General features: G+C 43.4%; 4 protein-coding genes across 5 annotated transcripts in view; 2 read left to right on the top strand and 2 right to left on the bottom strand.

Moving 5' to 3' along the window:
• The first annotated feature begins 209 nt into the window (after positions 1 to 209).
• On the top strand, positions 210 to 3,820 carry mia (MIA SH3 domain containing). The gene is made up of 4 exons (XM_080435346.1): positions 210 to 467; positions 1,100 to 1,233; positions 1,328 to 1,438; positions 1,685 to 3,820. The coding sequence occupies exons 1-4, from the start codon at positions 350 to 352 to the stop codon at positions 1,706 to 1,708; spliced, it is 387 nt and encodes a 128-aa protein (XP_080291472.1). The 5' UTR covers positions 210 to 349; the 3' UTR covers positions 1,709 to 3,820.
• Positions 3,821 to 4,059: 239 nt separating this feature from the next.
• On the bottom strand, positions 4,060 to 6,134 carry LOC308090469 (alpha-crystallin B chain-like). 2 transcript variants are annotated; one of them, XM_080435665.1, is made up of 3 exons: positions 5,815 to 6,134; positions 4,904 to 5,026; positions 4,060 to 4,518 (listed from the first exon to the last, which is right to left on the bottom strand). In XM_080435665.1, exons 1-3 carry the CDS (start codon positions 5,995 to 5,997, stop codon positions 4,324 to 4,326), a joined length of 501 nt encoding a protein of 166 aa, XP_080291791.1. In that variant the 5' UTR covers positions 5,998 to 6,134; the 3' UTR covers positions 4,060 to 4,323. The 2 variants fall into 2 exon arrangements, with proteins under 2 accessions (XP_080291791.1, XP_080291792.1); XM_080435666.1 differs by having other exon boundaries at positions 4,060 to 4,515.
• Positions 6,135 to 7,897: 1,763 nt separating this feature from the next.
• Positions 7,898 to 14,412, bottom strand: part of sh3pxd2b (SH3 and PX domains 2B) — a 233,610-nt gene continuing 227,095 nt past the window's right edge. Inside the window, exon 15 of the transcript XR_013933647.1 lies at positions 7,898 to 7,983. The gene's annotated coding sequence lies outside the window, so the exon portion shown is untranslated. The remainder of the gene's footprint in view (positions 7,984 to 14,412) is intronic.
• The window catches only part of cfap54 (cilia and flagella associated 54), a gene marked incomplete at both ends in the record, with an annotated part of 38,858 nt that continues 32,768 nt past the window's right edge, over positions 8,323 to 14,412 (top strand). The window contains 10 exons of the mRNA XM_080436142.1: positions 8,323 to 8,468; positions 9,594 to 9,699; positions 9,852 to 10,001; positions 10,337 to 10,463; positions 11,293 to 11,351; positions 11,824 to 11,967; positions 12,320 to 12,433; positions 12,718 to 12,819; positions 12,967 to 13,162; positions 14,333 to 14,412. The exon at positions 14,333 to 14,412 is cut by the window's right edge and continues 33 nt beyond it. Coding sequence (XP_080292268.1) covers positions 8,323 to 8,468; positions 9,594 to 9,699; positions 9,852 to 10,001; positions 10,337 to 10,463; positions 11,293 to 11,351; positions 11,824 to 11,967; positions 12,320 to 12,433; positions 12,718 to 12,819; positions 12,967 to 13,162; positions 14,333 to 14,412 — 1,224 coding nt within the window. The remainder of the gene's footprint in view (positions 8,469 to 9,593; positions 9,700 to 9,851; positions 10,002 to 10,336; positions 10,464 to 11,292; positions 11,352 to 11,823; positions 11,968 to 12,319; positions 12,434 to 12,717; positions 12,820 to 12,966; positions 13,163 to 14,332) is intronic.

The following is a 14,412-nucleotide window of genomic DNA, read 5'->3' as shown; positions in this document are numbered from 1 at the left end:
CCGGGGGTCTGTCTAGTCTGGCACCTCCTCCTCCTCCACCTCATACCCTTCATCCTGTTTACCTGCTAGAAGGGCTGAAAGGAGCTCTGTTTGTGTGTGTGTGTGTGTGTGTGTGTGTGTGTGTGTGTGTGTGTGTGTGTGTGTGTGTGTGTGTGTGTGTGTGTGTGTGTGTGTGTGTGTGTGTGTGTGTGTGTGTGTGTGTGTGTGTGTAAACGTTTAAGTGTGCTGGGGCTGGAGAAAAAGGGTCTGCCATTATCGGACCCCCTTCTCAGAGAAAGCAGACTGACGCAGGATATCAAACAACTCCACAATACAACCCAAAGCTAAGCGGATACGCACAGATACAGACATGGCCTACAGTCTTTGTTGCTTCCTGTTGCTGTGCATTGTGCTGCCTCTCTCTGAGGCTGGAAGACAGATGCCCAAACTCTCCGACAAGAAACTGTGTGCCGATTCCGAGTGTAGCCGTGAGTAGTAATTATATTCACATCGTATCATATCATTTCGTATCGTATCATATGGCTCATTTTATATTCTCCTAGGTAGTTAGTTGCATGCACCTCGTATTCCAGGTGTAAATGATTCCCAAAGTAGATGGCTGGAACACAAACCAGCACTATTATGGATCCCCTCCTGGGAGTGGTGTTGCAAATGAATGCCCAACAACACATCAGAGTAATAATAACTGCACTTAACAAGGCTTAAGAAATCACCATTGCTGCTTACAGGTTAGCATGTGCTGAAGGACTGAGGTCGCTTTTTTAGTTCATTGATAACCAACATGTTGCCAACATGGTGTTGTGGCTTATTATTGCTTCACAATGCTTAGTGATGTGTCCCCCAAACCCCCACATTAGAGAGATGTTAAAGTAGAAATATCAAAGGGGGAACAATGTACTGTATGTCTATTGTAAATTAAGCAGTTATCTGTTGTTGTTGTTGTGGTATTTTCTAAGTAAAGTGTATGTGTTGAAGTGAACAAGACACCAAATAGCAATCATCTGACGCTTGGTCAGATGTTGCCCAACTTGTCAGTGGACCTGGGAGTGAGAATGTGTAGTTCACCATTTATTTGGCTTCTGTTTTCCTTCTGATCTAGAAACCATCTTGATAGCACGTGCCTTGCAGGACTACTATCCTGGTGACTGCCGGTTCATCCCAATCAGACAGGGCCAACTGGTCTATGTCTATGCCATGCTCAAGGACAGAGGAAACCTTTTCTGGGCCGGCAGTGTGAGTGTGGAATGCTATAGTTTCAGAGCTTTACTTAATATTTGTTTCGTTTTTTATTTTATTTACATTTCAATCCTCGTTGCTAATGTAACAGGTTCAGGACTCCTACTATGGGCAGCAGGAGGCTAGGGTTGGTCATTTTCCCAGCAGTGTGGTGGAGGAGACACATGCAATCACACCAGCAACCACTGAGGTCAAGACTACTGTAGGTGGACACACGCACGCACGCACGCACGCACACGCACGCACGCACACGCACACACACACACACACACACACACACACACACACACACACACACACACACACACACACACATGCACGCACGCACATGCATGAACATGCATGTACATGCATGAACACACGCAAACACTCACAGTGGATTATGAGTCATGTGGTTTGTGTGTGTGGTCTTTATGTCCCCTTAATGGATTTCTCCTCTCAATTGCAGAAATGGGACTTCTACTGTTACTGAGGTGCACAGCTGACCTACATCCCCAGTGAAGAACACAACCTTCTTGCAGCCTAAACGACTCTAAGTACAATAAAACTGGCTATTCCTGTCAGCGCTGATGACCAAACCCATAAAGCTGTTATGCAGTAAGCCCCACAGCTACCCCTATCCCCCACTACTGTCAGCTTTCATAAATGTAACTGGTATTTAACAAGGCTGAACAAAGCACCGCTGCTGCTTAAAAATGTGCAATGCTCATTGTTTTATTGCTTGTGTCACCCCATCTAACCTCTTACTTTTCTGGCAACATGTCCATGTGTATGCACGTGTGCATGAATGTGTCCATCAATTTGACTTTCAAAGCGTAAATGTCATAATTGTGACCTGTGCTACTGTATGTGCCACCTGTTTTTTTTACAAGTGACAGAATCCACTTTGTTTACGTTTGTCTATGTGCTAAAATTTTTATTTTGAGAACTGTTTCTCACTATACAATGAGTGTATAGAATCGCTGTAGAACAGTGGGTTTCAATTATTTTGTGCCCAAATGGACAACTCAAAATCTCAATGCACACCTGTATTCATAGTGGAAATAGCTGATCTACCAGCTCATATGTGATACAATAATACAATTATATAATACAATAAAAAAGAAGAGAAAAAAAATAATTCATGATTTTTTGTATAGTTCAGTACATATTGCAATGATAATGTGTACTGTGTGATTGTCACAAAATTGACACCCTGTTTGAAAATCACTGCTTTAGAAGCAACAGATAAATATAATGGTAGCAACCCAAGGTTCTACCAAAGTTCAACGTCGCTTTAATGCAAAGAGAAGACACAGAGATACATTAATGTTTCAAGGTTTATTCTAATGATTGTTATGCAAAACAGGTTTGTTTGTTTGTTTGTTTGTTTGTTTGTTAATACATCTGGCGGAGGCGTTATCATTACAGGGTATTGATGGAGCCATGGGCTATATCTCAGCAAACATGAATGCAGCTATAAATATGAAGGCTCATGCTCATATCAAACATGGACTTCACACGCACCTTTACACAGAATACACAAACATACGCACGCGCGCGCACACACACACGCACACGCACACGCACACGCACACGCACACGCACACGCACACGCACACGCACACGCACACGCACACGCACACGCACACACACACACTCTCTCTCTCACACACACGTGCACACACATACACACACACACGCGCGCGCACACTCACTCTCTCAGTCACACACACACACACACACACACACACACACACACACACACACACACACACACAGACACACACACACACACACACACACACACACACACACACACACACACACACACACACACACACACACACACACACACACACACACACACACACACACACACACACACACACACACACTGATCTTAGCAGCTCTGAGCTCATGTTCCTCGGTAGCAAGGAGCCCAGCTTCCCCTTCTTTCAATATTAATTCTGATCTTGGCCCCCCCATCCTCAGCTGTCCTCCTGTTGATCCACCCTCCCTCTTCTTTGCCCCCGGTCCTTCCAGAGACAGACTTTACACCTGGTCCCTAGTCTGTTTTTACAACATACTGAAGCCCGATTTACACCAAATCAGGCTTATGACACTTATATGCTTCCAGAAAGCCTTATTCTCCACACAGAGAAACAAACAATCAAAACCACCAACACCTTACTTTCTCAGACATTATCTTCGGCACACCATGACATTTTGAATTTATGTCCGTTAGTAGCCTACTCTTCACCAGGCTCTTGAAAATACTAGTGAATAAGCCTCACTGTACCAGTACTGCCAATTTAAACTGATATTTAATTCTGTTGTTGTTAGCCTGGAATTAGCAGTGTCCATTTATTTATATTTTTTTCCACCGACAAATGCTGACAATGTTGTCAACATGCTGTCACTTTCTAGTAACTTTAATGCCAGAAAAGTTGTCGATAAGCAGACTTGTACATATTTAAATTCTAAATGCCATTGTACAGTTTTGAACATGTCATTCACATGCACAGTGGCATCAATATATTATAAGGCACAAAGGTATATTAAAAATAAATTTGCTCTGCAGATATGTGATAGATAGAATGAGTGTTGTCAGTGTGTTAATCACCCAAGCCTGCTCCTCACTACATTATGTCTTAAAATGCCTTTCAGCGTACTCCCAGGCAGTATAGCTTATCACTTCCGTTCAGTGAATTAGACTTTGGCGTGAAAGCACCATCCGCTTACAGAGGAAACTATAGATTAAAGCCTAATATACACTTCATCGCACAAAGGTGTCGCTTGCCGAATATATTTGATTTTCAAGTGAAAAACCCAACATCGTGCATATGTTTTTCACTCATTATTTATTTTTCGACGAGTGGCACCGCTGAGTGATGAAGTATAAATCCGGCTGTAGGGTCAGATATTGACTAATCACAAAGAAGCACTCTGTGCTATCAACATGTACAGTAAGCAGACAAATATACACTCACACTGCTGTCAACGAGCATGGGACAGACGGGACGTACCGAGTACAGAGATACAGGGACAGCAATGGTTTGGGTTAGTGGTTGGATAAGGGTCAGAGGTCAAGGGTCGGGTTCTGCTCTACTTCTTCTGTCTTGTTGCACCGTCTTCGCAGGTGATGGGAATCGAGCGCTCCGGACAGGCGGGGGAGCGGGGGGCGGTGACTGTCAGCACGCCGTCACACGACAGGCTGGAAGTGACCTCAGAGGCCATCACGCCCACAGGAAGCTTGTACTTTCTCAGAAACTCCCTCGATACAATGCCGTGTTCGTCCTGCTAGCACATGCATTCATGGACACAAAAAAACATGGGATGAGATTAGTTGAGGTGAGATGAGATGAGATGAGATGAGAGGAAAATAGGAAATTAGATTAGATTAGTTGAAATGAGATAAGAGGAGGTGATGTGAAATGATTTGAGGTGAAGTGAGATGATTCGAGATGAGGTGAGATTTTGTACAGGCTAACAGTCAATAGAATACATTCAGAAACTGTAGACTGTTTTGTTTTTTTGTCTGATGCTAAATGAGGGTTATAGCTGCCGGCAGGAAGCTGAGGGATGTATGTTTGAAACTGAATCAGAATAATAATCACAACCGCTGCAGTAGTCTATAGGTCGCCATCATCAGATTAAAGAGACATTGGTTTACATCCCCACTGACCTGTCTGTCCTCATGCTTGGCATGTATTGTAATGAACTCCTCGCTCACGTTGACAGACACTTCTTCGGGGGAGAAATGCTTCACGTCCAGATAAATGATGTATCGATCCTTTTCCACGCGCATCTGCAGACAACACATGGATTAGACCAGTGGTTCTCCAAGTGGGGTACGGGGACCCCCAGGGGTCCTAGTTGAAGGGGTTCCAGGGGGGTCCCAGGCAAAGTTAGTTAATAATATAGCATCACTATCAGTTTAACCATTACATTTTTTATACTTCAGCTATTCACAAGCTCGCAGCACAACGCGTTGTCTGGATCGATTTTGAAACATTTTGAAAAATCTTGAAACAAATTTAGAATTTTTCTTCTGGGGGTCCCTGGCACAAAGTCTTTTCAGATCTGGGTCCGCGGCCAAATACATATCGATTTGGGGGTCCCTGTCATGAAAATGTTTGAGAACCACTAGATTAGACCACAGGACTCAGTAATTCTAATAAATGCACCCTCTTGGTAATAATGTATTTGTTGATATATTGTCCCTATTAGTTGTGATATTTGACCCTGATACTTGGGCACTTGCTTCTATACCTACACGTTGTGGTCATCATGCATTCTATCAATATCACTTACTGCCTAGTGCCTAAATGTGAGTTTTATGAATGATTCTGAGAATGAAAGCTGCGGATTGCAGGCCTTTGACGAGCACTCTGCCAGGCACCACAATAACACACAATAGCTTATTGTCATTGTCCCCACATAAGAAGCCCACATTTCAGTTGAAGAAACATGGACCTTTGTTCTCATGGCTTCCTGTTGAATATGGATTCCGTCATATTGTCCATTCAAAACATGGCAGACAGACAAGCAGTCGATGGAGGGTTACAGTACGTAAAAAGGGAACATGTTCTTTACCTCAGCATGCCCGTTGTCGGGCCAATTGAACCAGCGCAGGTAGGAGGGGCGTACCCAAGGGAGGGCCCAAGAAAATGGCCAGAGGAGTGGCCAATCGGAGAGCGCGTCTGCCGCCGCTGGCAGGTCTGTCAGCCGAGGGGTGGGAATCCGCCGGTACCAGGGGTACTGGATGGGGATGTCCATGGTGAAATAGCCCAGCAGGGGTGGAGAGATATGACAGGCAGGAGACAGGCAATGGGGTCCTGGCTCTGGTGAGTTGGGGGATGGCTGATGGCTGGTGGTCTGGCTCTGTCTGTTCTCTAGTGGGCTCCGTCCGGGCCGTGGAGCTGCTGCATGCTGCTCTGCTCTCGCCACCGCAGGGCCATTTATAGGCCTTGACTGACCCCTCCCTTCTGGCCTCGGCTTTGGTTCACTGTTTGTGCACCCACGTACACACACAAAAACATGAACACACACACACACACACACACACACACACTCGATCAGATCCTGCCAACACACTGATCCTTCTAGAACGATGATGTCAACTGTTTATCCCTCCATCTCTTTCTCTCTCTCTCTCTCGCTTTCATTTATCCAACAATTGATGGTCATCTCTCTATCGCTCTATTGGTTAACTCTGACTCTTTCATTCACTCTCTCCACTGTCTGTCTCACTCTCATGCTACCACTTGCTTCTCTCTCTCTCTCTCTCTCTCTCTATCTCTCTCTCTCTCTCTCTCTCTCTCTCTCTCTCTCTCTCTCTCTCTCTCTCTCTCTCAGTGATATGAGCACGAGTTTACATTGGCCAGGGATAATGCTGATGTCCCTCGGATCACCTCCCAGGAAATACTCCCGTCTGGGACCCTGCCTGTGTGTACGAATGGTTTTGCGTGCGTGTGTTTGAGGCATGGCTATGGTTGCCAAAGCATTAGCCCTCTAGGCCAGAAGCTTTGGATTTGTGTGTGGTGGATGTCCGGTAGAATGGGAACTGATGAGTTTGTATGGTGCAGTATTATCTTTTCTCTATGAGCTCAGTTGATAACTATGACAGGGGTTTTCAAACTTGCTCAAGTCGCAGACAATCAAAATGGCCATGCATTTGGTCAAGGGTGTTGGATATGATTTTGTCAGTGTGACCATAAGTTCTTTTTGTATTGTTGTCTAAATGGAAACAAGACCGCAAGGACTTTCATGAACGACCTGTTAAAAGGAATTATCCTTATCCTTATGTCTACACTTTAATATCTAAATGTCTACACCTTACAGTGGCCAATATGAGTGGTTAAATGTAAATGTATATGTCCAGACTCCTGATGAAGATCTGAATTGACCGAAACGTTGACGACGCAATAAAAGCTTTTTCAGCATTACCAGTGTGCAGACTCTATTTCCTTTTGTGATAGGCTACTGTTGCTTGTCTTGCACCATGGGCCATGGATGTGCGCGCACTACCTTCCTCAAATGTATAAGGACCCCTGGGGGACCCTGAATACCAAGTCTGAAAACCACCATCCTACATCAAAAATGTTTTCTCCATGAACTTAGCTTTCATGTGTGTCTATAGATACCCACCTGTACAGTCAGTGTCCCACCCATGCCCTAGATCCCTTCTCCCTTTGTTTGTGTGTGTGTGTGTGTGTGTGTGTGTGTGTGTGTGTGTGTGTGTGCGCGTGCGTGTGTGCACGCGTGCGACCAAGTACCGCGCTAGCGCACGTGCGCACACATACACACACACACACACACACACACACACACACAGTGGTGGAAAGTAACTAAGTACATTTACTTAAGTACTGTACTTAAGTACAATTTTGAGGTATTTGTACTTTACTTGAGTATTTCCAATTTCCAATACTTTTACTTCTACTCCACTACATCTCAGCGGCAAATATTGTACTTTTACTCCACTACAATTATTTGAAAACTTTAGTTACTAGTTACTTTTCAGATATAAACTATGATATTATGAAACACACATTAACCACTTTAGCTCTATTTTATACCTAGGCTATTTTCTAATATTTAGTACTTTTACTTTTGGTACTTTAAGTACATTTTGATGCCAATACTTTTGTACTTTTACTCAAGTAAATTTTTAATTCTGGACTTTTACTTGTAACAGAGTATTTTCATATTGCAGTATTGGTACTTTTACTTAAGTAAAGAATTTGAGTACTTTTTCCACCACTGCACACACACACACACACACACACACACACACACACACACACACACACACACACACACACACACACACACACAACTTTTCCTATTCGAAAATGTATCTTTAATAACGGTTATTTTTCCCCCGCTGAATGGTGAAATAATTCATTAGAAATGACCATCGGAATGGATTTTGACCGTGTGTGCGTTCATGGCTGTGATAACACTGCTACCACCCCCATAGTAGCAGAGTAGCGTCGTTGTCATGCCAACCCGCCTGGCCTCGTCGTCGTGGTGTAGTTTGCTGTTGCTACTCGCTGCCGCTGGTTAATAGAACAAAAACAAACCAAAATGGGGACAGAAATGAACCTTCCTGCTTCGTATTACGGTGAACTTGATGAAAGGAACCCAGTTATTGTAGCTTTGAAAAGGGAGATGAACGTGTTCTTGACACTTATGAAAAGGGTCGCCTCGTCGCCCACTCAGGACAACAGCTGCTATGTGAAGGGGTAAGCATGCAGTGGCGATAGAAGTTCTCACATTTCTTACTTAAGTAAAAGTGTCAAATACTGCAGTGTACAAATAGGCTACTCTGTTACAAGTAAAAGTCCGGTCAAAATGTACTTAACTTGAGTAAAAGTACAAAAGTATTGGCATCAAAATATACTTAAAGTACCAAAAGTAAAATTACTCATTGTGTAGAATGTCCCATTTCACAAGTAACTAAAGCTGTCAAATAATAGTGGAGTAAAAGTACGACATTTGCCACTGAGATCTAGTAGAAGTGAAAGTATTGAAAATGGGGGGGGAAATCCTCAAAGGTACAGTACAGTACTTGAGTAAATGTACTTAGTTACTTTACACCACAGCTGGTTTGAGCTTGATAACTAAAGTAACCCGTAGAAAGTATAGTGATGGTGGCTACGGTTCGCCCCCAGAGGGCGCTGTGGGGTTTAATTGGTCTCCCTTCAAATGGACTTGTACTGTACCTACAGTTACAGTAAGCCTTAGCCTACCTGTTTCTTGTTATTAGTTTGACCATCAGCAGCCATGTTCTCACCTGTGTCATGATTGTTGTCCCCGTTTGCTATGGACCCTTTTCTCAGCAAACATTTTTATATTATATATGTGTGAACACATGTGAATGTAATAACATTAATTGTGGGGGTGTTTTGGTGCATCTGTGTGTAAAGTTAACAGTAACACCTACATGAAGCTCACCCACAAATGATTAATGTTATTACCCTCAGCTGTGTTTCTCTCCTGTGAAAAGGGTCTATTTAGTCATTGAGATGTGAAACGACTGTAAAGGCTGCCTGTTTGTATGTGTATAATATATAATATACAGTATGCTAGTCTGCCCACAGTGACTCAATATGCACTGTATCATCATCAACCAACACTCATGCAGGCTAAAGTGACTCTGCTCTGACTTTAAATAGCCTGGTCTGTTGTTCACAAACCTCATTGTAATGTCAAGTGTATATTGTGTTTATTGCTATTGTGCAGAACCCAGGCCTTGTGCTTCTGATAGTGTTCTGGTGCTCTGGGTGCATTTTGAAACACACTGCACTTGGAAAAATACACACAAATAAATCAGAGTGTCATAAACTGTCTTTTCCCCAAATTTGAAGGATTAAAATCCTGTCAGAGGTACAGAGCAAGTACAGAAATCGACTTCCGCCCAAGGTGTTTGAGGAGAACATGCTACGAATCGCTGATTATCTCTTTGGAATAAAGGTAACCAGATAGCAGCTACACAGAAATTGTACAGATGCATTTTTTACACTCAGAATTAAAACAACACCCTGGGATTCTTCTGTGTACCTATGTTAGGCTTCTTTCAAAAAAGCCTAACATTGTTTTGAAACATCAATATCCCCCCCCTGTAGTTGTACCAGCTAGCGTTGTGGCAGGGCTACAGCCTCCACCTGAAGTGCTACAGCCCAGTGAATGTAGCTGACATCACAGATGTGCAACAGTTCATGGACTGCTTCTTCCCCGAAGGGTTTGACACACACCAAGACATAATGAGTCTGAAGGTACAGCACTCTCTCTCTCACTCTCTCTCTCTCTCTCTCTCTCTCTCTCTCTCTCTCTCTCTCTCTCTGTACACTGAACTGCATTGTTTTATGCCTTGTATGACAACAATAGACTAGTGGATATTAAACTGTATCCACCTTTCCTAACTAGGGATACATTTTGTTTGTGTATGTGTGTGTGTGTGTGTGTGTGTGTGTGTGTGTGTGTGTGTGTGTGTGTGTGTGTGTGTGTGTGTGTGTGTGTGTGTGTGTGTGTGTGTGTGTGTGTGTGTGTGTGTGTGTGTGTGTGTGTGTAGTTCCGTGCACTGCAGGGCTACTTCCTGTGTATGTTTGAGCTGGAGAAGCGGTGTGGTGTCCTGAGCCAGGAGGGACTCGGCAGACTGCTCCGTGTTCTGGACTTAATCCGGATCACAATGCAGGCCTTTCAGCCACACGAGCATCTCTGCTGGCAACTATATAATGGTACAATGCATCAGTGGTTTTCAACCTTTTCAGGCCGTGACCCCCCAAAATTATCATATTTGAACTGGGGACCCCCCACCCTGACAAGCACTTGGAATTGTGGGAGTTGAGGCATTATATTTAGTTTGACTCGGTTCCACGGATAAATATTGTGAAAATAGCCGATCTACAAGCTCACAACGCTTGTAGATCGGCTATTTTCAAAATTTTTGCCTCTTTCTTGATAATTTGGCCAATGTTTGACAAGTTTTTATAGTATAGTTTGTTGATTACTTTTGATGCAGTAGTGGTCTTTTTTTTCCTTTTCTTTTTTCTTCACCCCCCCCCCCTTTTTGAGGGGGTATTTAGGTATTAAAAGTCCTTAAATTGTCCCTTTGCTGTCATCTGGGGACCCCCCAAAATCATGTGGGGACCCCCTGGGGGTCCCAACCCACAGGCTAAGAACCACTGCAATACATCACACTCGGCTAGGGTTTGTTATCTTAGTACTGTTTTGCATAGTTTTGTACGTAACTAATGCTGCATAATTTACAGTATGGTGTTCAGTATTAAATGGTTATAAGAAAAACACAAGAAAATCTAAAGGCCTACTGTCTCTACACAGGTTTGAACCCTTCTTTCAGTGCAGGACATCCATATTTTACCTGGATTATCCCCCAGTATCAATACAGTTTACCTTATATCTGTGAATCAGAAACCAAAATGAATAATACATTGTTTATTCGTCATCATCACTGTACTTGTGTACAAATACAAGTGTAGTGCAACAAATGGCAATTTCACTCTATCGTGTTTGACCTGACCGTCCCTCTCTGTCAAATGTTTTCAGGCTCATTAAACATCTACAACATCTGCCGCTACCTGATGACCATGAGTTGCAGTGCACAGGTTCTGTCTCTAATACAACAACACTTCAATATCCAGCTTTAAAAAGCAATACATTACTATAACCAGAATAGAAAAATGCCATCAGCACAGTGAAACTCTACATTGAAACCAGTGACAGAGTTTTTATTATAAACGATTGGCAATGGCAGCAACAAGTAACTAAATAGGGCCCAGGTTGGGGAAAAAAGTAAAACCTTCATTAAATTATTGAATTATTGTCTGTTGTTCTAAGTATTGTCACTAAGTACACTGAAAGCTGTACATCTTTTTGCCTCATACGTCAGTGTTCACTAACCATTTACCCAAATGGTTTGATAAAGAATTCGAAAGGATCCTCATGTGATAAGATTCAGATTCAATATATTCCTTTTGAAACCCAGTTTTCATACATACCATGGCCTTAACATACTTGAAAACATGAAAACATAGTTAGGGTATAGTCAATCTGTCTGTCTATAATGTTCCCCTCCAGGCATTGGAGTACCTGCTGTGGGCCAGTTGCAGTTTAGAAATGTCCGTCCCCCTGATGACAGCCCGCTATGTGCCGTGGAGGGCCACCCTCTACTCTGCTGTCTGCCGGTGTTATTACGACAACCAGGCTGCAACACAGGCACAGGTGAGGTGACACACTCACCCCCACGCACTCGCTCACTCGCTCACTCACTCTTTCTCTCTCGCACGCACGCACGCACGCACGCACGCACGCACGCACGCGCACACACACACACACACACACACACACACACACACACACACACACACACACACACACACACACACACACACACACACACACACACACACACACACACACACACACACACACACACACACACACAGCCAGCCTCTTTACAATAATTTAACAATTGATTTGTGTTTCACCTAATAAGAAAATGTTAACAATCTTGACATCATTACCTACATTCTTTACCATGTAAAATATCACATGCCCTACTACACTGTGTCAGGTGTTTGCCAAGCGAGCGCTGGGGAAAATCAGCGACCTGGCTGGGTTGGAGGACCAGACTGGAACTCTGCTGACCAGCAAGACTAAGAGAGCTTACAAGGAAGCTACTATCAAAGTAAGGGTGGACCACTAAAAGTCTCAACCACTTGAACTGAGCTTGTAGATCGGCTATTTTCTGTGAAGAGTTTTGGTACGTATAGACGGAAAACATTAGGCAGCCAAGTACAGACTCTGGTCAATGAAGTATATAGGGTTTAAGTGGTTAAATGTAATATTGGGACAGGAAAATGTTGCTGTTCTGCCAACAGTGGTGCTGCTGTTTTGTTCTGCTGTACAATGGAAAGTTACCTATGTGTAATATGAAGCGTGAACTGAGGTATTGTGCTGGGTGTTTTTTAGCTGGCTACCATGGTGTTCAAGCGGGCGGTGTTCGAAGCCAGGAGGAGACCCAAAAGCCTCTTCAGAGGCAGACAGAAGAGCAGCCTGAAGGACATACCATGTGTACGAATGATTATATTTGATCATATATTATAGTGTATTTCATATTTCTATGTTTTGAATGATATGTGAGCCAATCAGCGTCTGCGCTCAGGGCCCTGTAATTGACAGACGCTCCTTTCCCCTTGCCTTGTACTGTATTGTGTGTAGGTGCCTTGGCCTCGTACCGCCACACAGCACATGTTGACGGAGATGTTTGACTGCAGCGCTGCACAGTTCCTGGCCGTCCTGGAGGCTTTGTGGGACAGCGGCAGGCGTCCACTGCAGACTGGGGTTCCAGAGGAGGCAGATCTACATGAAGTGGTCCTAGAGATCCTGGCCTCTGGCGTCAGCATACTGTCTGGTGGTTGGTGGAATTTCACATACTGTACATGCGTACAACTCATACAAGTACAACCCCTACTGTGTACAATGTCAGTTGTCTCAGTCTGGTCTGAGCACGACTTTGTAAAGCTTTGGTCCTTTAAGGATTTCCCAGGCATGTTTCTGTCTGTGGGGAAACACTGCTATAAAACAACGCTTATCGATATGAACCAAGCCTGAGTTTGGTTACATCACATGGTTGATAACAATTAAGATGAACTGATGGAATATTATATCACACTCAGACCATTCTTAAGGCGGTTACACACCGGCGAATATGCGAATATACGCAAAATTCGGACTCGTTCCGAATAATTAAAAGACGCTTTTTTCGCTCCGCGAAACTGGTGTGGAAGCTTGCATTGACTTTATAAGGTTTTTAAAAAAAACGTATAATTCGCATGAAAAAAATCGTCCCGGTGTGTAAGGACCTTTACAGTTGCTCCATCTGTTCTAATGCCTAAGTAATACTATGTCACACGACGGTGTCTCTTGCTGACAAGAACTGACTCAAGCTAAGTTATTACCTTCAAGATCTGTCCTTTTTGGCAAGAGACAAAGTCGTGCGATGGGGTATAAATTGAGCTTAATACTCCACCTTGTCTTTTTATTGCACGATGATGCACCCCAAGTCAGGCTTGTCAAAAATGGTAAATCAGTTGTAGCAGCAAATTACATTTTGTGAGACACAAATTCGTATTGATAAACAAAGTACTGGTAGGCTATCTGTGATTCACACAACTGCATGCAATAATTGGTCTTCACTCTTTTTCTTTGTTTTTACAAATACATGGATCAGGAAGTGGTAACGAGCGAGGGAGTGATGACAGCCTGCCCACATGTCTCAGTGCACTGACACCAACAGGCACTCTAATGGAGTTTGCTGTCTCAGGTTAGTCACAATTTATGCCACGTCCAAATATGGAATTCCAGGTCAGACATGCCCACATATCATTATGTTAGCTGTTGCTAATCTGATTAGCAACAGCCTTTGGGTAACCATGACATCTTTATATTAATAAACGTGGATCCCATGAAAGCCTACATTGTTGTTTTTTTTAGCATACAAAGGGACCTAAAAGTGCCTTTAGAAGTGGCACTAGGACAGATACAGTACACATGTTGTTTCCTGTACGTGTTGCTGTGTTTCCAGGAGGAAACAGGGTGCCATACTTGTCTGCAGTGAGGTTCATTAAGCTGCTTTTTCACTATGAGCAGTGGGAAAGCTTTACT

The sequence above is a fragment of the Gymnoscopelus braueri genome, assembly GCF_963280865.1.
Source record: "Gymnoscopelus braueri genome assembly, chromosome: 8".
Taxonomy (NCBI): domain Eukaryota; kingdom Metazoa; phylum Chordata; class Actinopteri; order Myctophiformes; family Myctophidae; genus Gymnoscopelus; species Gymnoscopelus braueri.
Note: the sequence above shows the minus strand (reverse complement) of the source record. Positions and strands in the feature narration are given on the sequence as shown.